Source organism: Prionailurus viverrinus, chromosome C1 (genome assembly GCF_022837055.1).
Source record: "Prionailurus viverrinus isolate Anna chromosome C1, UM_Priviv_1.0, whole genome shotgun sequence".
Taxonomy (NCBI): domain Eukaryota; kingdom Metazoa; phylum Chordata; class Mammalia; order Carnivora; family Felidae; genus Prionailurus; species Prionailurus viverrinus.
In genome coordinates, this window is record NC_062568.1 from 51,017,363 (window position 1) to 51,037,764 (window position 20,402).

The following is a 20,402-nucleotide window of genomic DNA, read 5'->3' on the forward strand; positions in this document are numbered from 1 at the left end:
TAGCCACATTCCTCCCTCTGCCTTCAGTGCATCATGTCCACCTTTTCCTCCCACCACCACCTGCCTTACAGATCCTTCAGGACCCAGCTCAGCCTTCTAGTTAATCCTCCCTTCCTTTCTTCTCGTCATTCCTTGTATATATTGCCATTATTCTACTTGTGCACACTTATCACACTGTATAATATTTATTGGTGGCATTCTTCTCCACCTACATTTTGAAGTCTCTAAGGGACGCTTCATGTATTATTGATCTTTACATCCTCACGTTTGGCACAATTTATTTACCTGTTCAGCACATTTATTGTGTGATGTTCTTCAGACATTGTGTGTCCGAAGTCCCTGCCCTCATAGAACTTACTATTCTAGTGGAAACAATAGATAGTAGGCAAGCAAACAAATAAAAAATAATATACTATCAGGTAGTGATAAGTGCTATAACAAGTGAAATGAGATAAAGGGATAGGAATTGGTCACTGAAGGATAGTTTGGGAGGATGTTTATTTCAGATCATGATCAAGAAGTTCTCTATAAGATGTTATTTGAACAGAGACCTAAATGAAATGAAGGAGCAAAACCACACAAAGATCAGGGAAGAGCATTCCAGATGGTGGAAATATCAAGTGGAAAGGCACCGTGGCAGGTGAAAGCTTGATCCATGCATCTGGAGAGTAGAGAGGAAGGACTCAAATAACCAAAGCAATCCTGAGAAAGAAGAACAAAGCTGGAGGCATCACACTTCCTGATTTCAAACTATAATACAAAGCTATTGCAATCAAAACAATATGGTACTGGCACTAAAAACAGACACAAGACCAGTGGGATAGAATTGAGAGCCCCAAAATAAACCCATGCTTGTAAGTTAACATATATAGGATAAAGAGGCAAGAATACTTAATGGGGAAGAGATAGTTTTTCTAATAAATGGTGATGAGAAAACTAGATAGTCACATGGAAAAAATGAAATCAGACCCCTACCTTACACCACTCACAAAAATTAACTTAAATTAAAGATATAAGTGTAGGGGGCGCCTGGGTGGCGCAGTCGGTTAAGCGTCCGACTTCAGCCAGGTCACGATCTCACAGTCCGTGAGTTCGAGCCCCGCGTCGGGCTCTGGGCTGATGGCTCAGAGCCTGGAGCCTGTTTCCGATTCTGTGTCTCCCTCTCTCTCTGCCCCTCCGCCGTTCATGCTCTGTCTCTCTCTGTCCCAAAAATAAATAAATGTTGAAAAAAAAATTAAAAAAAAAAAAGATATAAGTGTAGGACATGAAATTAAAACTTCTAGAAGAAACATAGGAGAAAAGCTCCATCAATTTTTTGACTCTAATGCAAAAGCACAAGCAAAAACAAAACAAAAAAAAACAAGAATAAACTAGTGGGACCGCATCAAACTAAAAAGCTTCTGCACAGCAAAAGAAACCATCAACAAAATGAAGAAGCAGCCTATGGAATGGGAGATAATACTTGCAAATTGTAATTATGTGAGGTGATGGACGTGTTAACTAACTTTATTGTAGTAATCATTTCACAATATGTACATGTATCAAACCATCATATTGTACACCTTAAACTTACACAAAGTTATATTTCAATTATATCTTAAGAGAGCTAGGAAAAAAAAAGAAATAATGTGGCTGGAATTAGGGCAGTGAAAAGTGAGAGATTCCTCCCAAAATTGGCAGTGAAATGTACAAAGCTTACTGATGTGGGAAATGAGTGAAAATGACTTTTGGCTTGTACAGATGGCAAGTAAACAGCTGGGTACAGGAGTCTAAAGGTCTGGTGAGATGTCAGGACTCAAGATTCATATTTAGGAACTATCAGTATATATAGATGGCATTTAAAAGTAGGGTACCAGTTTGGGTAATCTGGAGGAGAATATGTGGATAAGAGAAGGGAAGAGGTCCAAGGATGAGCCCAGGAACAAAAGAAGGCACTAGAAGTAGCGGGAGGGGGAAATACAAGTGAAATAAAGAAATGGGGAGTGTTCAGCTGTATGAATGGCCTCTAATGTCTATTGAATTGCCTATCATCCTAGATTTCCTTCTCTTTTTCTCCCATCGTGGAACTAGTCTGTATTGTTATTTGTGAAACTTTTATCACTTGTTAGTAAAGCAGCAATTTTTAATTAGAAACAGTAAAATTACTATGATGTGCTTTGTCAGTGCAAGACTCAAGGCACAATTAGTTTTTCCTCTGAGATAAATGTTTTTGTATATGGGTCCCAGAGGCCCTATCCACGCAGTCACAACAAATTGAAAAGTTAAATAATTGTTCAGTTAATATGATACATCTGAAGAAATAGTCTAGATGATTAAGGAAATAATGGTTTCCCCCTTAATAACAGGGAATTGTGTTGGTAATTATTTAGACAATTGCCTCATTTTTAATGTTATATTTAAGTATGAAATTATTGCACATTGCCTTCTTAATAGCAATTTGCTGTCCAAATGCCAAACAGTCAGGATACACTCAAAACTTTTTTCACCTCCTGGTGTTTCTCCACATCAGGATCATAGAGCTACCCAGGGCCTTTAGCCACATTCACAAGCTCTCTTTAGAGAAAATGCTACCAAGGATATTTGATCCTCTTTTAGATGCTCAGTGAACTAGACTCATTTCATGGATCTCTTAACTCATTCAAATGCTTTTCTACCTGAACAGACTCAGAGAAGAAATTTTCACATGTTTCCAATGGTTTCAGGACAAATCAAATTCATTACTAAAGTTGACAATTGGTCATATCCCTGGGATGATCATCAACACCATCTACCTGAATAGATGTTAATTTGAAAACCCACAAAATCCTTTTGTGAGAGGTCAGACCTGAGAGTGTACATCTCATTAAGTTCTACTGAACAAAGCACCCTCTGGACAATTCACTGGCTGTGTAATTTTCTTATTGCTCTCTGATAGAAGCATAATATCTATTACCTGTACATAGCCCACTTTTCTGAAATCTCTGGAAAGAGCCATGTAATTAAAAAGTCCAAATAAATATTATTTCAATGCAAAAATTGCAAGTTAACTTAGCTGGATAAAATAACAGGTTATTGCAATTTGATTTTTAAATGAGTATGCAGTTTTCAAGTTAGAATTTTAAGGGTTTTTTTCTTTAGTTTGTGTGCTTTTCATTCTGTTGTTTTAACAGAAATTTTAATGGTACTTTCTTTCCTGAGATATATAATAGTATTTAAATGTTTTCCTGTGCAGGTGGAATGAAACAATATTTCTTGTGTAGAGGGATTGAGGGTTTTATATATATATATATATATATATATATATATATATATATATAATTAATAATATATATTTATTTATATACATAAAATATATATGTGTAATATATATATTAATCCATATATATGGATTAATGGGATATATATATATGTATATACATATGGCTCTGAAGCTTAATTAGCATTCACCACTATAATTCCTTCAGAATTCTGTGAGAAGTGTATACTAGGGAAAATATGTCTCAATTTTGACCATGAACCCATTTCTTCCTGATGGTGAGGAAGAGCTGCTTTGTAATTTTCTGAAATAAATGTGCTTTAGAGAGAATCAGGTATTGATATAACATAAAATGTTGAGTTTATACCTAGTCACATTGCAGAAAAACTGCAGGAGAGGGTGGGGGTGGGGCATGGAGGAAAGCTGAGAGCTAAGGACTAAATGGGACTGTGTAGTCATTAGCTACTTGGGAAATAGTTCTATAGCTATATGTAGGATTCATATGGGATTATATGGGTTGGCACTATTTTCAAGTTGTGTTTTCCAGCTCAAAACTCTGTGATAAAACAAAATGGTGGAATATTTCAAAACAATCATGAATGTGTTAAAAATTAGCCACACGGGCACCTGGGTGGCTCAGTTGGATAAGTGGCTGACTTCAGCTCAGGTCATGATCTCGCGGTTCTTGGGTTCAAGTCCCACGTTCAGGCTCTGTGCTGACACCTCGGAGCCCAGACTGTCCTTTGGATTCTGTGTCTCCCTCTCTCTCTGTCCCTCCCCTGCTTGTGCTGTCTCTCTCTCAAAAATAAATAAACATTAAAACATGTTTTTAATTAGCCACACAAATATATTTATATTTTATTATAGCAAAGACAAAATGGAATTTTGAGAGAAAAAAAAACGTTTTTATTCAGTCCTATACCCACCTAGATATATCCATTTCATCTTTCCTAGGCTTTGCTAGAGGTTGTTAATGACCTATTTGAAGAACAGACTGACCTGGAGAAAATTGTCAAGAAAATAATGCATCGGGCCCAAACTCTGTTGAAATGTGAACGCTGTTCTGTTTTACTCCTGGAGGACATTGAATCACCAGTAAGTCATTTTTTATCTGTCACCTAGAGTTGCAGACTGCATTAATGGAATAAAGTGTAGTTTGTTTGTAATTCAGCTTGTGAAATCATGACTCGAACCACTCCCTTCATGACTCTTCTAACCATGAGATGGCTTTTTGTAAAATTAAAGTTTTTTAATTTCTTTTACATGTATTTTCAGTCTCGCGTTGCGTCATCTTAGAAACATGGACTCTTAGGTTGGTGGGGCCCTTAAAGGTCTATCCCAGTCCTGAGTATTTACAGATGAGGGAACTGAGGGGTTGGATGGTTTGCCCTGCCCCTCCCAGATGCATAGACATTAGCTTAGGTGCCAGGCTCCTATCGTATTCACCCAGTGCGAAGAAGGCCCTTGGCATCTATGGGTGTGGATTGCAGTCCAGATGATGCTCCACAGTCCTCTTATCAGGAGGAGGAAGCAAAAAAAATGCTGGAGAAGCAGTGCCTTTGCTTTTGGAGCTCAGGCAGATTGTACTTGAGCTGAGTGGAGTGACAAGCCTCAGCTGGGCTGTGCTCTGCAGCAAAGGTCTGAACTGCAGTCTCCAAGTTCTCTTACAGTCGCTTTGGAGCTGGGGACACTTGCACAGAACATGGGGCAGGTGGAGGAGGCTCCCTGCTCTTCACCGCAGGGGGTCCTGGTACTCCAAAGGCAAGTGGCAAGCTAGTTCAAGGCCTCAGGTCTGCAGCACCTTAGCTGTCAGGTTTCTGTTGAGCCCTTTGGCTCTTTGGGGGAAAATCCACTGGGTAAACACACAACAGTATTGAAAATAATGATCATCATCAGTCTAACTTCTTGAAAGTTAAATGTCTAAACCCTTAGCAGCAATTTAATATCTTTACTGTGAACTGTCTTCCAAGACCAGGAATTGTCTAGCTATTTAAGTGCTGTTTTAATACCTCAGAGGATGATATTTTACTGTACTTAGAAGAGGTTGTTATCTTTGCCTTTAGGTTTGTTTTCTTCAAAGAATAAGAACCTTAGGGTAAATCTGGGAGATTTAATAATAAGTATTGTAAAATTTCAACATGAAGTGTGAAAAAAAATCTATATTTGTTTAAAATGTTTAGGAGTGTGGGGAGCCTGGGTGGCTCAGTCGGTTAAGCATCCGACTTCAGCTCAGGTCACGATCTCACGGTCCATGAGTTCGAGCCCCGCATCGGGCTCTGGGCTGATGATGGCCCAGAGCCTGGAGCCTGCTTCCGATTCTGTGTCTCCCTCTCTCTCTGACCCTCCCCCGTTCATGCTCTGCCTCTCTCTGTCTCAAAAATAAATAAACATTAAAAAAAAATTTTTTTTTAATAAAATGTTTAGGGGTGTTTGCCTATATTTTAGCAGAGCTGGGGGTTATTTCTATTTTAGCAAGTGTGGATTAAACAAACAATAACCTTGCCATTATCCTGTGATTGTGTAAAACTCAGTGGAACTTTGGGAGGGACACACACACACACACACACACGACCCAATAACCTATATGGAATGCTTCCAGATGCTTGTGTGAATCACTTGAGTTCACTTACTTCCCCTTCATCCTTATGAAACAGGCATTATTATCATCTTCAGTTTATTGAGCAGGAAATAAGTCTCAGATGGTTGAGTGGTTTGCTGGAGTCCTCCCTCCCCACCCCACCCCCTGACTCTGAAGCCTCAGAAAGGAATGGGGTGGGGGGCTGGTGGTGCTTGTTGGTGCAGGCAGGCTGTAGGCTGTCACTAAACAAAGGCAGGAAGAGGCAGCTGTTGGGGCTTCGGCTGCCAGGATTCCCTGAACCACCCCCTCGGTCCCTGTGAGGGCAAGTGGCTGGAGGGCCAGGTGGAATCTGGACAAGGACAAGCTCACTGTTTGCTAGTTCAGTTGTAAACAGACCTGCAAGTAATCTAAAACCAGCTGAGGGTGGCCATTCTTGCTAATCTTTTAACAGAGACTGGTTTTTGTGCTGTGGCCTTGCTCTTCAGCACATCAGATGAAAAAGTACAGATGACAGAAGTGGATATGGAAGGTGGGGATAGAGCTGGAGGGAAGAGTAGGAACAGTGTAGGGGTTGGGTGTCAAAAACCACTCTATGGGGCGCCTGTGTGGCTCAGTCGGTCAAACATCTGACTCTTGATTTCAGCTGAGATCATGATCTCACAGTTCGTGAGTTTCAGTCTCCATTGGGTTCTGCACTAACAGCACAGAGCCTGCTTGGAGTTCTCTCTCTCTCTCTCTCTCTCTCTCTCTCTCTCTCTCTCTTCCCCTCTGCCCCTCCCTGCTTGCATGCTCTCTCTTTCTCTCTTTCTCTCTCAAAATAAATAAATAAACACAAAAATCCCAACTATCTATAGTAGATGGTATCAGCATTAAAGGTGTTGATATATTACTGAAAGTTAAAAAGACTTTTTTGCTACCACAGCTGAAAATTCGCAGACTGTAATGGTGGGATTAGAGCAGAAAATTCCAGGCCACTCTACATGATTTCTTCTCTTTGCCCATCCCCTCCCCTTGAAAGTGAGGATGAGCTCCTCTAATCTAGAGGGCCAAGGTCTAGAGGTAAAAGTCAGCTATGTGCAAAAAGAGGAGACTAATCTGCTTGGTACTGTTTTAAAAGCTGTAAAGAGTTTTTGGCAAGGGACTGCCTGGGTTGCTGTGGGAGGGGTGAAGGCAGGAGTGAGGTTATGTACATGTGGGTCACCAGGTAGAAACCCCATCAGTGCCATGCTCTTCTTTAGCACACTTCCCACCAAAGACTTCTCAAAACGTCAGACTCCCCCTGGTTGTGTGATAGCAGTTACAGGAAGGACGCCAGACAAGGTCATGCCAAGTACAGAAGGAGAAGCCAGACCGAACTGGATACCAGGTGCCAAAATCTGACGCTGCACAATTCAGCAAACAAAAGCAAGACTGTGCACTCAGGGCTCACGAGGCTGGCCTCTCCCAACAGGTATCTTGGTTGTGAAGAACATTTTAACCTTAAATTTTTTTTAATGTTTATTTACTTTTGAGTGGGGAGGGGCAGAGAGAGAGACACACACGCACAGAAACCGAAGCAGGCTTCAGGCTCCCAACTGTCACACAGAGCCCGACTCGGGGCTCAAACTTGGGAACAGTGAGACCGCAACCTGAGCTGAAGTCGGACGCTTAACTGACTGAGCCACCCAGGCACCCCAGGAATATTTTAACTTTAATGTGTCAAGTTTATCAATTTCCTTTTTAATTTGTGCTTTAAGAGTTTTGTTTAAAAAAACTATCTGCCTCCATGTTATAATAACATTGTCTTATATTTTCTTAAACCCATCTGGTATTTATGGTCTTCATATCCATCTAGAATTTATTTTTTGTGTATAGTGTAAGGCCCTATATGTATAACCCATTGTGTCACCCCCCCCCACACACACACACTCTGTAATGACACTTCTGTATTATATCAAGTTTCCATATATACCTGGGTCTGTTTCTGAGCTCACTAGTCTATTTGTCTATTTCTGCACCGGTATCATACTGTCTCGGTTTCTGTAATTTCGTAATACACTTTGATATCTGAGAACAAGTCCTCAGTGCTGTTCTCTTTAAAATCGGCCTGCTTATTCTTGGCCTGTTGCTCCTTAATACAAATTTTAAGAGCAGGTTATCAAGTTCTGTGAGAAATTCTTTATAGACTGATTGAAATTGCTTTAATTTACATACCAGTTTGGGTGATTTCTGCAAGTAATACAATATATAAGGGGAAAATGGCTTAAACAATGAGAACGTCTGTGTCTTATATGAGAAGTCTGCAGGAGGTGGCTGCGGGTGGTGCAGTAGCCTGATGATGTAATCAGCAAGGTAGCTCTGTCCACTTTCCTGTGGATGTCTCAGTGCTCGACTGGCTTTCATCCTCATGATCCAGGAGGCTGGCACAGCTCCAGGCAGTATGTCTTCATGTAACTGTGTCCCAGGAGAAGAGAAAAGGAAAACTTCTGTTCATGTTTCTTTTTCTCAGGGAAGAAAGTCTTTTCCAGAAGAGGTTTCTCCAGCTGACTTTCCCTCGAGATCCATTGGTTGAGAACAAATCATTCATATTCTTAATATTTTTCTGTTCTTCCCCTTTCATTCTCTGATACAGGTGTGTTCAAATATTCAGCATAACTGGGATTTATCAGCATCTTCTTGTCTGATTCTGTAGGTTGTCGATTTAGGTGTCTGTATTAATAGGAACCGTTCATGTGTTTTTGAATTTGGGATTGGAGCTCATTTTGATGAGAGGGTGTTTTGTTTGTTTGTTTGTGCCATTGTTTTCTTTGGTTCTCTCTTATACTCTTCCCTCCATGTCTAATAGTCTGTGCAGTTCCTTGGCCTCTAGTCAAGAGCCAGGCCTTATGTTGGGTCTCCTGCTGTGTGGTAATATCACACTAAGCCAGAAGCAACGTGGTTCATTTTCTGGGGGTAAAGATAGGTCACCTGGTTCAAGGGAACCTTTTTAGTTCCCCAACCCCAGTAGAAGCTGAAATTCCAATCATTGCTGCCTGCCTGTGTCTGGATTTGGGGCGCAGTAGGCCTGTCTTCAGGCTTGGCCCTTTAGAGATCTTTTCTTTTCCTTATACTCTGCTATCCTGCCCTTCTCTTTTTTTCTGCTTTTTAACCTCTACATGTCTTTCTTGTTTTCTCTTTCTGTATTTTATCAATCTTTGCTCTGTTTTGGGAAGAGAACAGATGTGTCAAAACATTTAACTTCTAGACATCTCTACTGGCAGTCCATATACTACTTTTAGATTCAGGGGGAAAAATGCATCATTTCAGGAAAAAAAAAATTCTGCTTAAAGTTTCCTTTGTCTAAAAATAAATGTTGCTTTTCTCTATTTTATTAGAATCATTCCTGGAAACAAAGCTTCTAATTGTTGACTTGGGATTTGAATTTTTAAAAAGCTGGTTATTGCAGATGTATGCTACTTCCTGGCCTTTTCTTCATTTGTGGGAAAGAGGAAGAAAGAAAATTGAAATCTAGATATAGATGCTTTGATTCATCAAGCTTTTAACTCAATGTTTAGAGATGCCTTCATGGTGTTTTTTTTTTTTTTAATGTTTATTTATTTTTGAGAGAGAGAGAGAGAGAGAGAGAACACTAGCAGGGGAGGGAGAGAGAGGGAGAGAGGGACAGGGGATCCAAAGCGGGCTCCGTGCTAACAGCACAGAGCCCCATGTGGGGCTCAAACTTGTGAACTCAGATGCTTAACTGACTGAGCTACCCAGGAGCCCCTGCCTTCATGGTCTTTAAACTGGGTAGGCAGGTGTTAACTGGCCAGTTCACTCAGTGGATGCCAAAAATAGAAACAAGGGATGCCTTTCCAGCCTCTTCTCCTGCCAAAATTAATATTTTACCCTCTTTTGCTTCCCTTAAGTGTTTTAGTCAATCAGTTTTAAGTGAGTTTGTCAATGGTATTTTCCATTAGACTGAAAAACAGAAAGATTGTTCTAGCTACTGTCGACATTAGGAAATATTTAGTCCCTCGAACTGAATATTCTGTGCGTAATGTTATTCCATTCCATGAACCTGGCTAAGCAATTCCTATCCCTTCTGTTAGTTTCTTTCTAGCTCATATATTTACTATTATCTCTATTTCTTTCTGTGCTTAGTCAAGGAAAGCAAGAAGCAGACATTTTAATCATAAAGTGCCTTAGGACTTTACACTAGGACTAGAGCACTAGTATTTACAAGTGTTCTTTCATGGATCATCCTGATGGCTCAACTATTGCACAAGCAGAACTCCATCAAGTACTTTATAACTGAGCTTGTAACTATGATGCTCGTCTCTGGAGTTCACTTCCTAAACCATGAAGCATAAGCTATCCTTATTTTTTAACATGTTCCTTAACTTCTTGGTTCTTATGTAAATACATGCACAATTAAGCCATTGAACTAAATGATCTTCCTGAATCCAACACTTGAGAGAAAGAGATGGAGGTAATCATTATCTGATTGCTCTGGAACAGCCTATAATTAATTCAGTCCCCTCCATTTGAAGTGGATGGCAAAAATTGCTTCAGGCTTTCCTTTCTATTTCACTTTCTTTCCATTTTCCCCACCTTTCTTTAACTTTCCTTTTCCCTATAAGGAAGCCAATGTAAATTCTTTTTGATTTTTGTACCAAGTGCTTTTTCAAGAGTGCAAAATAGCAAGTAACTAAAAAACTCTGATGATTATCCAAAGAATCATTGTTTTATGTATATGTATATGTGTATATATATATGTATACATATATATACTTACATCACTAATCATTAATATATCATTATATATTTGTTATATTAACTCACTTTATTAATAATTTTATATCAATGTATTAACTCAGATCATTAATCATTTATATGTGTTAAATGTGTGTGTGTGTATCCAACTTCTTTTTTTTTTCAACGTTTATTTGTTTTTGAGACAGAGAGAGACAGAGCATGAACAGTGGAGGCAGAGAGAGAGGGAGACACAGAATCTGAAACAGGCTGCAGGCCCTGAGTGGTCAGCACAGAGCCCGACTCGGGGCTCGAACTCATGGGCCGTGAGATCATGACCTGAGCCGAAGTCAGATGCTTAACCGACCAAGCCACCCAGGCGCCCCATCCAACTTCTGAACTTCAATCCTCACTGACCATGTCTACCACATCCTGTCCCAAATCATTAACACTTCTGAGATTTCCTATTTCAGTTAATAGAATCATCATCATGTAGTAAGTAACTCAAGCTAAAAACCACACAGTAGCCTCTAAGTATTTCTTACCATTTATATTCAACCATTTGTAAGTTCTGTTGCTTTTATGTTGAAACCCTGTTTCTAGCCCCTTCCTCCCACCTCTTCAACCACTGGCTTTACTCTGTCTTTACTAATCTCTTACCTCCACATTTTCCTCTTGACTCATTTCTTCACTTGTAAATAGGGTAGTCTTCCTTTCCATCAATTCTTCATACTGCTTCCAGTTCTCTTTCTGAAACATGCATCTGCCTCTACATGCTTCAGAACATTTGGTAACTTTGCCTACACAATAAAGTTCAAAAGCTTTGTGTTTTCTTTAAGTATTTATTTATTTATTTATTTAGAGAGAAAGAGAGAGTGCGCACATGTGCACATGGGTTGGAAAGGGGCAGAAGGAGAGAGACTCCCAAGCTGCCAGTGCAGAGCGCAACATGGGACTCAGTTTCACAAACCTCGAGATCATAACCTGAGCCGAAATCAAAAGTCAGACACTTAACCAACTGAATCGCCCGGGTACCCCCTACCCAATAAAGTTCAAACTGCCCAACATAACAAGTTCATCTCCTCTGCTCCCCAACTTACCTTTTGGAGGTCCTTTCTGGTCCTCAGCCTCACCCTATCCCTTTCTTCCTTCTCTATCACCACCCCCCTCCATGGTCAGCCTATGCTTACATTTGTCTCTGTGTCTTTGTACATATCGTTCTTGTGGAAGAGAAAATGCACCAGACAATTTAGGGGGATAATTTCATCCAGGTATTGCAATAGGGAGAACATTCATTTCTGAGGAACATCTCAAAGAAAAAGAAGGAAGGATGGAGACAGGTGTTATTTTGGAATATGCTAGGGCAGGGTGGTCCTTTAAGGTTAGCCAATTTTGGAAGACAAAGTGGTAGGGAGGATTTCTTTACTATTACTGTGTTTTGGGGAGCAGGGCTCAGGTGAAGTTCAACATTGTCAACTCTATAATATTCTCTGCAAATGCCTGTCCTTCCATCTATTATTGATCTTTCTGTCTTTAGCTCAGTGCCCTTGAAGGCAGTGGGCTTTCTTGTCCACTGGCTTCCAGTTGAGTTTGACAAACAAGAGGGATCAGCAGAAGGTATAAAGGCTGGAGGAGAGAGAAATAATTATTCCTCTTGTTCTTTCTCTGCCAGTTGTAGAGGTGGCTTGATTCTTCCAAGAACCCTCTCCATAGCTCTAACGTCTTCAGAACAGCAATAACACTGTTCCCTCCCTCCTGCCATCTTCCTTCTCTCCCTTAATCCCTGTGACCTATGGGTGTTTACTGCTCCTTTAGACCTAGAGATGTTAACTGCTTTCCAAATTTTCTAGTTCCTGGGAACGTCACAATTTCTTATTGGTTTCTTTTAACCCTGCCCACACTTCTGTAAGTAGTCCCTTTATTGAATTAGGTTCAGTTAAACCCATTTGAGTGTTCTCTCTGTTTTCAGCTCAAACTCTGACCTGTTTAGTCCTTCAGCCTGGAAAGCTTCCCCCACTACTCTGCCTAGGGCATGCCTGCCAACCCTTTAAGATATAGTTCACGCAAAGTCTTCTTCTACATCTTCTTCTGGGCACTTGTAGAAATTTGAACATATATTGTGATGAAATTATACCTTTGTGAACTATTTCCTCCTCTGTACTGTGTTGTTGGTCCATCAAAAGACAAGACATGATTTATGCCCCTTGGTGTTTCCAAGCCCATAAGAGTGCCTGTACACTAAGTATTTGATAAATATTGATTGAGTGAATAAGTGATTAGAGTAAATTACTCTTCAGCATAAGTGAGAAATTTATCAAGAAGGATGGCAGTGGATGATCATTTACAGTCTTTTGCCCTATAGAATAGTCTTCTTGTGGAAAAAATATGGATTAAGAAAACTAATGAAAAAATGGTGATTATTAGATCATTCCCATTTTCTTTTTGGTGGCAGGAATATCTATTTGAGCACAGTATTTATTTTTTAAGTTGTTTTTAAATTAAAAAAAAAAAAACAGAGAGAAACCAGACCAACTAGTGCTTGATAAATATCCAAATCAAAAAGACTTCTGTCCGTGGAGCTTTTCCAAAGAACAGGCAGAGATGCTTGGGGATATTTTGTTTACTTCACTGTGGCATGGGTACTGCCTTCCCCAGGGTGTGATAATCAGGGCTGATCAACAGCCAGCAGAGCTTGGAACCATTTGTTCAGTTTCATTGACCTATAAACCGCTTCTGATATTTCTCTTGTAAGACTCACTTTTTACTTAGTGGATGTGAATGTGTGTATTTATTTATTTAACCTAGGTTCATTTAATACATCTATTATAAAATCAGACTTGGATTTGGAGAATAAATTTTAAAAAATTAATGAAACTGAGAACTATACCATTGGTCCAAGTCAAGAATAAAGCATGGGTTTTATTGTGTCCTTTTATGCTTTTGTCTGTTTTTTTTTATTGGTCATAATCTCCACAGTGGCACTGTATATCCCATTAAATTGCTTTGAAATATTTTGGCTGTTTTTTTTCTGCTTCATTTTAAAAAAAAATTTTTTTTTAACGTTTATTTATTTTTGAGACAGAGAGAGACAGAGCATGAACGGGGGAGGGTCAGAGAGAGAGGGAGACACAGAATCTGAAACAGGCTCCAGGCTCTGAGCGGTCAGCACAGAGCCTGACGCGGGGCTTGAACTCACGAACCGCGAGATCATGACCTGAGCCGAAGTCGGACGCTTAACCGACTGAGCCACCCAGGTGCCCTGCTGCTTCATTTTTAAATCCAGGTGACTGACCATAAATTGTTTTCTACTTGAATGCATCATATTTTTAATAAATATGTTTTAAATATAGAAGTTGTTTGAGGCATGCCTGCCTAGAGTTTTGCTTTTCAAACAAAGATAATTTTTGAGAGTAAAAGGAGGCACTTTTAATAATTGTATCAGGACAATAGGCTTTATAAAAGTGGGCAGTTCATGACAACTGGCACATATGCATGTCCTCAAGTATATCCCCCACCACTTACCATGGTGTCTAAAATTTCCATCATTATGGTCTTATTTCAGATGTGAAGATTCTGACTCCAGGGACCCACATTCTAAATTATGGATAAATTATATAGGAATATAAATACATTAATCTATCACCAGCCATTAACAGTGTACCAAAATATAACTAGGTGACCTGGTCCAGACATGGCTCTAGACCAGGAGTCAGCAAACTCTTCAATCAAAGACCAGCTAAGTAAATATTTTAGGCCTCGTGGCCTATATGGTCTCTGTTGTAAGTAGTCAACTACACTGTTAGAGCAAAAGGCAGCCATGGATAACATTTAAATTAATGGATGGGCTCTGTTAAAATGAAACTTTATTTATAAAAACAGATGGTGGGGCAGATTTGGCCCACAGACTCCCTTGCCCACTCCTGCTCTAGAGGAATGAGAAGCACGCTGATCAGTCGGCATCTCCAGAATTGTATCACTTGCCTGCTCTTCATCTTGCTGTCCTCAGCATGGACCAAGGCGCATGTGCATGTCGCCTTAATAAGGACCCACTATTCTGATGACTTTGAGGGTTCATGGATGGGTGAGTCTAATCTCAGATTGACCTAAATTTAGAAAATCTGTAAGGAGATTCCACCGGCACCCCTAGGTTCCCGACAGTTTGGTCTAGACTAGGATTTCTGAGGTAAATCCATTCTAAAATGGACTTGGAGCCCTTTATAGTCAGGTCACCTGGAACCAGACTAACTTTATACACCTTATGGAACTGGGTCTGGGGCTTCACTACTTTCTTGATCTTATCTGGCTTACAGTGATTAGTGGGTTTGTCCTCACAGTTTCAGTGCTCTGTTCATATTTGACCACTGTCTGGATGTGATCCAAGCTTCCTTCTCTTTTTTTCTTGCGTTGTTTGCTATCAGCTGGAGGCCCTTAAATATTGTATTTCTCTTACCCACCATTCCAGAATCCCTTCCTATGCCTCTGAAAAATCCTCTCTTATACTAATGTTCAAATGTAATTAGTTTTACATAAGCAAATTTATGTTGTTTCATGTGTAAAATATTTTTATACACTGTATACATTTTTCAAGTATGTAAGTACTTTATCTCCTGTCTGTTTATACTTTTACTCAATTAATTATGAAGAGCACTTAAGCCACCTTTCAGCAAAAATGCAAAAATTCATAGTGAGCAGATATTTTCTGAGTGCTTATTAGGTACCAGACACATGACAAAATGAAATGCAAAATTTCAAATAAAAAGGGAGAAAGAGAAATAGATGTTATAAGCAAAACCAAACAAAATCAACAAACTCAAAACCAAATTATGCTGCAAAAAGATAAAACTTTGAAACTAAAGCTTTGCTCTGAGCTTCCTAATAGCTAAGGTAAAAAAAAAAAAAAACTTAATACATTTTATAATTCTGTTTGTTTAGCAGAAGGAATCATGTCACCTGATCAAGAAAATTTTCCTGACCCTTAAGTTTAAAATTTTTCCCCCTTTAATATATTATTTAAAGGTTAGAGACCTTATTTACTATTTTTCATATCTGTTTGTCATCCAGTACACATCGATATGTATTAGGTAATCAATATTTAACCGAAGACCAGTCGATATTATTCTCATTTTTGTCCTACAGACATGAGAACCTATGAATTATCATATAAGGTACAAAGTAAGGGAACATAATCTATAATGCTGCCCTAACTTCTGATACCAATTATAAGTTTAAGGGTTCCCAATACTCAGGCTCAACAATTTGCTAGAAGGGCTCCTAGAACTCATTGAAAGCTGTTACATTCATGGTTATGATTTATTATGGGGAAAGATACAGATTAAAATTAGCCAAAGGAGAGATGCATAGGCAGAGTCCAGGAAGGTTCTAAATGTGGAGCTTCTAGTTGTCCTCTCTCCATGGAGTCATGGATATCATTACCTTCTCTCGGTAATAATATGTGACAATGTACATCATGAAGTATTGCCAACCAGGATGGTGACCCAAGCCTTGGTATCCAGAGGTCTTTATTGGGGCTTAATCACCAAAAGATATTTGACAACCTACATAACTGACCTCAGTCTCCATTCCCTCCAGAGGTGAGCTAATACCACATGACCCAAAGCGACCCCCCCCCCCCCCGCCCACTACCACCACTTTGTGTGGCTCAATTACGTTGTTACTAACTGGCTGGTCTAAGGTGTCCAGGTAAACAGAGACACTTTTATAAAGGCTGGACATTCCAAGGGCTTAGCAGTTATCTCCCAGCAATTGAGGACAAAAGCGAGACGTTTCTTTGGGTAAGGTTAATTCTTTATTACACACGGTCAACACTATGGTTCATGAATCCAGTGTCTGCTTTGATCAGGATGCCACAGACTGGTTTATTGGGGGACACAACTAGTACTCTCCATGATATGGAGTGCTAAATTTGAAAGATAATCCTTGACTTTCCCTTTATTCATTAAACATGAATTTAGAAAATAAAACCAATAAAATAAAATAAAACAAAATGTTTGACCCTGTTCTTCTTTATAGCATATGATTTATATTGAAATAAAAAGTTTCAACATTTTGGAAAAAAGTGTTTCTTCCTTTTGGCAGCTTTAAAAAGTCCTATACATTTCAGGAGTTCAAACACGGACATTTCATCTAGAGGTATTTGTTTGTTTTAGCCATTCTCTTTGTCATTCTAGATCTCTAAGTTTTATAGCTTTAAAATTCCAAGATATTCTATTCCATTTCTTTTAAGTGCTATCTTTCAGTGGGTTTTTTTTTTTAAAAAAACACAACATTTTTTAAAGATCTTTATTCTCTTTTAATCTCTGAACATCCCCCAGGTTTGTTTTCTTAAGATGTGGAAAGCAGAAGTTCACTTCTTATTCCAGGAAGCACTAGTTTTGAGGAGCCCAGGGTAAATTAAGCTCCCTACTGTAAAGTAAATTCCATGCACGCAGAGATTTTTTTGTTTTACTTTCCCACATGTGCCCCCAGTGCCTTGCTTTATTTGACACATACATATACTCGGTATGTATCTGTTGTGTCAAAGAACAGTTTTTAAAAAGTTAAAAACCTAACCCTTGCATAAATCTAAAGCAAGCATGTATCAAAGATTTGTTTCACTCATTAAAGAGAGAAACCAAGAGAGATAGTAAAGTTAGCCCTAAAATAGGCACTGAAAAATTGCTGGGGTAAGATTATTAGGTTAGATTTCTAAAATGGTTACTATCATCCAGGACAATAAAATTGTAACTATGGGCTTTTCTACTGCACAGAAATCATTTGTATTTCTACCCGGAGAAAATTCATTCGTGTACTGTTAAGCTGTTCTTTGTGGCCTCAATGACTCCCTGAGTGCCTGCACTCACCCTGCTTGCTTTTAACTTTTACCTAGTTATTGCCCATTTCTGGGCGCCCATCCTTACCTTGTGTGTTTCAGTGGTAAGCCTCCTGATGACTTTCCCAATTTACCCCTTCCCTCCTCTCCACGTTGACCCAGTTACATTCAAATTATCCAAAGGTTTCCCAAGTGCCACAAGCTACTTTATCTGTGACTCCAATGAAGGCACGGACCCACGAGTCCTTGCTGTGTTCTTTCTCTGCATGCAGTGACCAAACTTTTAGCTTTGGGTGACTTTATGTGACCCTCTGAGCATACCACGCTCTCTAGGACCTGTGATAAACTCTTTAATTTCGCATGCCTTTCCAAGTATAATTTCTGTGGCTTTGTCAGAGTGATCCTTAATAACCCCACAAGGGGGACTTACTCCCCATTACAACCCAATTTGCATTACTGTCACTTTTTCAGAAATTAATATCTATCCTTTTAGAGTTGCAGAGTATTCTAATCAATAGTAAAAAGGAAGCCAAATGAAGTATTCCTAGTAATGTTGGAGAGTTTAATCTCATCTGTCAGGTCAGGGAATTAAAAGGTATCTCCTTTTTGATTTCCAAATGCAGAAACGGTTAATAGTTTATTGGTAATTTGATTGGTTGTATATTAGGTCAAGTATTTTACTTCAAGCTACTTTAAGTCTGTTTATTCAAATTCAGGCATTTAATAGATACTCAAAATATATTTATAGAATTGATAAATAAAGGCAGAGTTTATCTAAGTATTCTGGCTCTGAAGGAGGCATGTCCAAATAATGTGGTGTTGCAATACCACTTTTTTTTAATGTTTATTTATTTATTTTGAGAGAGAAATAGAGAAACAGAGAAAATAAGCACAAGAGGGGGAGAGGGAAGGAGAGACACTATGCCAAGCAGGCTCCACACTGTCAGTGCAGAGCCCCACATGGGGCTTGAACTCATGAAACTAACCATGAGATCATGACCTGAGCCAAAATCAAGAGTCAGATGCTTGACTGAGCCACCCAAGTGCCCCCACAATACCACTTGCTCATGTTTACAAAAGCAGTGAGTAGTGGGGAGAGTGGGGCTGTAGAATCAGACTGATACAATTCAAATCCCAATTCTGCAGGGTATTGGTTATATGGTTTCCAGGAAACCACTTAACTTCTCTGAGCCTTAATTTCCTTTAAATAAAGTGAGGATAATAATATATACCTTACCAGTATGTTGTAAACACTGATACCTACATAAAGGATTGGTCATAATTGGGCAAATTGCCTCATACACATTTGCAGCAACAAGGTAAAATATAGTTGTCTTAGTTCAGGCTGCTATAACAAATTATTATAGAATGGGTGGCTTAAAGAACAAACATGTATTTCTCACAGTGCTGGAAGCTGGGAAGTCCAAGATCAAGGTACTAGCAGATCTTGTGTCTGGTGAGGTCAGTTTTCTTGGTTTGTAGATGGCCACCTTCTCATAGTATTCTCACATCAGAGAAAATGAGAAGAAGCAAACTGTGTCTGCCTCTTCTTATAAAAGCACTAATGCCTATGAAGTTTCACCTGTTGACTTGATCACCTCCCAAAGGCCCCATCTCCAAATGCGATCACAGTGAGGATTAGGGCTTCAACCTATGAATTTTAGGGGACACAAACATACAGTCCATAGCAACAGCATAAACATGATAAAAATAGGACATGAATTTTCTATCATCTAACAAAATAATGGAAAGAAATCACATATGATGAGAGATCAAAGCAGAGACAGAGGACTAACTTCTCCTTTTAAAATCTGTGACAATTTTCCATTAGGCAAACAGAAATGAAATGTTACTATTATTTACCTTATTATTGTTTTAACTTTAAAAATTATTTGGGGTATAGTTTGAGGGATTTATTATTTGGTGATAGGAAATAGTTTCTTTGTAGCTTGCTAACTTTTGAAACCCAAGAGTATTGCAACTGGATGGTGATTTCTAAGTGATTGGTTTCTGTTTAAGTCCTTAATTCAGGTAAATGTTCTGGTTATTTTTGCTGTGTAACAAATAAACCCAGAATTTAGAGGCTTAAACCAATCATGTTATGCTCAAAGGTCCCATGGATCAGGAATCTGGAGAGGACATCACAAGGATGGCCTGCCTCTTTTCAGGTTGTCTGGGGCCACAGTTGGGAAAACATGGAGATCAGGGGTGACTTCATAGCAGGGAACTGAAATCATCTGGTTTATTCACTCATATGTCTTATTCCCAGGCTGGCATGACTTGAAGACTGGAGCTTCTTGCCAGAGCATCTATATCATACCTCTCTATGTGGTTTTTGGCTCCCTTTCAGCATAGTGGCCTTAGGGTAGCTGAACTTCTTACACGGTACCTCAGGCCTCTCGGCCTAAGTATTCCATCAGATAATGCAGAAGCCATATTGGCTTTTATGACAGTCTTAGAGAGCACACCACATCCATTCTATATACTCTAGTGGTCAAAGTGGTCAGAAGCCCACTTAGATTCAAGGGGAAAGAACATAGACCCTACCACTTGGTTAAGAGGGTGGCAGGGTCATATCGTAGCAGAGTGTGGGATAAAAGGTATTGTTGTGGCCATCTTTAGAAAATAAAATTGGTCACAATGAATGATTTTGTAGAGGTCCAATTCACATTAGTATATGAAAAGAAATGTGTTCTGTAGTTATCAAGGGTATTTGCTTATAGTTGTTCTGTTGTCACTGCCCTGCATTCAATGAATCACACACAATTTTCTTTGTGATGGGCTTTTCTTTTATCTTTTCCCTAATGTTGCATTTTCTTAGTTTAGGTTCATTACCTCACTGATAAAGCTATTTTAGTATTTAATCTATTCCCAGTTTCCAAATCATTTTCTCAGGTGCCCATCAATTCCTCATAAGTGGCTAATTTAAAAGGCCTTTGAAGCATGACTGCATCTAGCTAAGGCAAGTCTAAATGTCAACCTTGGAAGCATCCAGTGACATTCAGATGACTCCTCTCAGTGTAAGAGACTCATTTTTCTATCATGTGGTA

At 39.2% G+C, this 20,402-nt stretch overlaps 1 protein-coding gene across 2 annotated transcripts in view; it reads left to right on the forward strand.

Moving 5' to 3' along the window:
• PDE11A (phosphodiesterase 11A) overlaps positions 1 to 20,402 on the forward strand; it is a 379,748-nt gene that overhangs the window by 146,734 nt on the left and 212,612 nt on the right. For both annotated transcript variants that reach the window (XM_047873318.1, XM_047873319.1), the window contains exon 4: positions 4,190 to 4,330. In XM_047873318.1, coding sequence (XP_047729274.1) covers positions 4,190 to 4,330 — 141 coding nt within the window. The remainder of the gene's footprint in view (positions 1 to 4,189; positions 4,331 to 20,402) is intronic.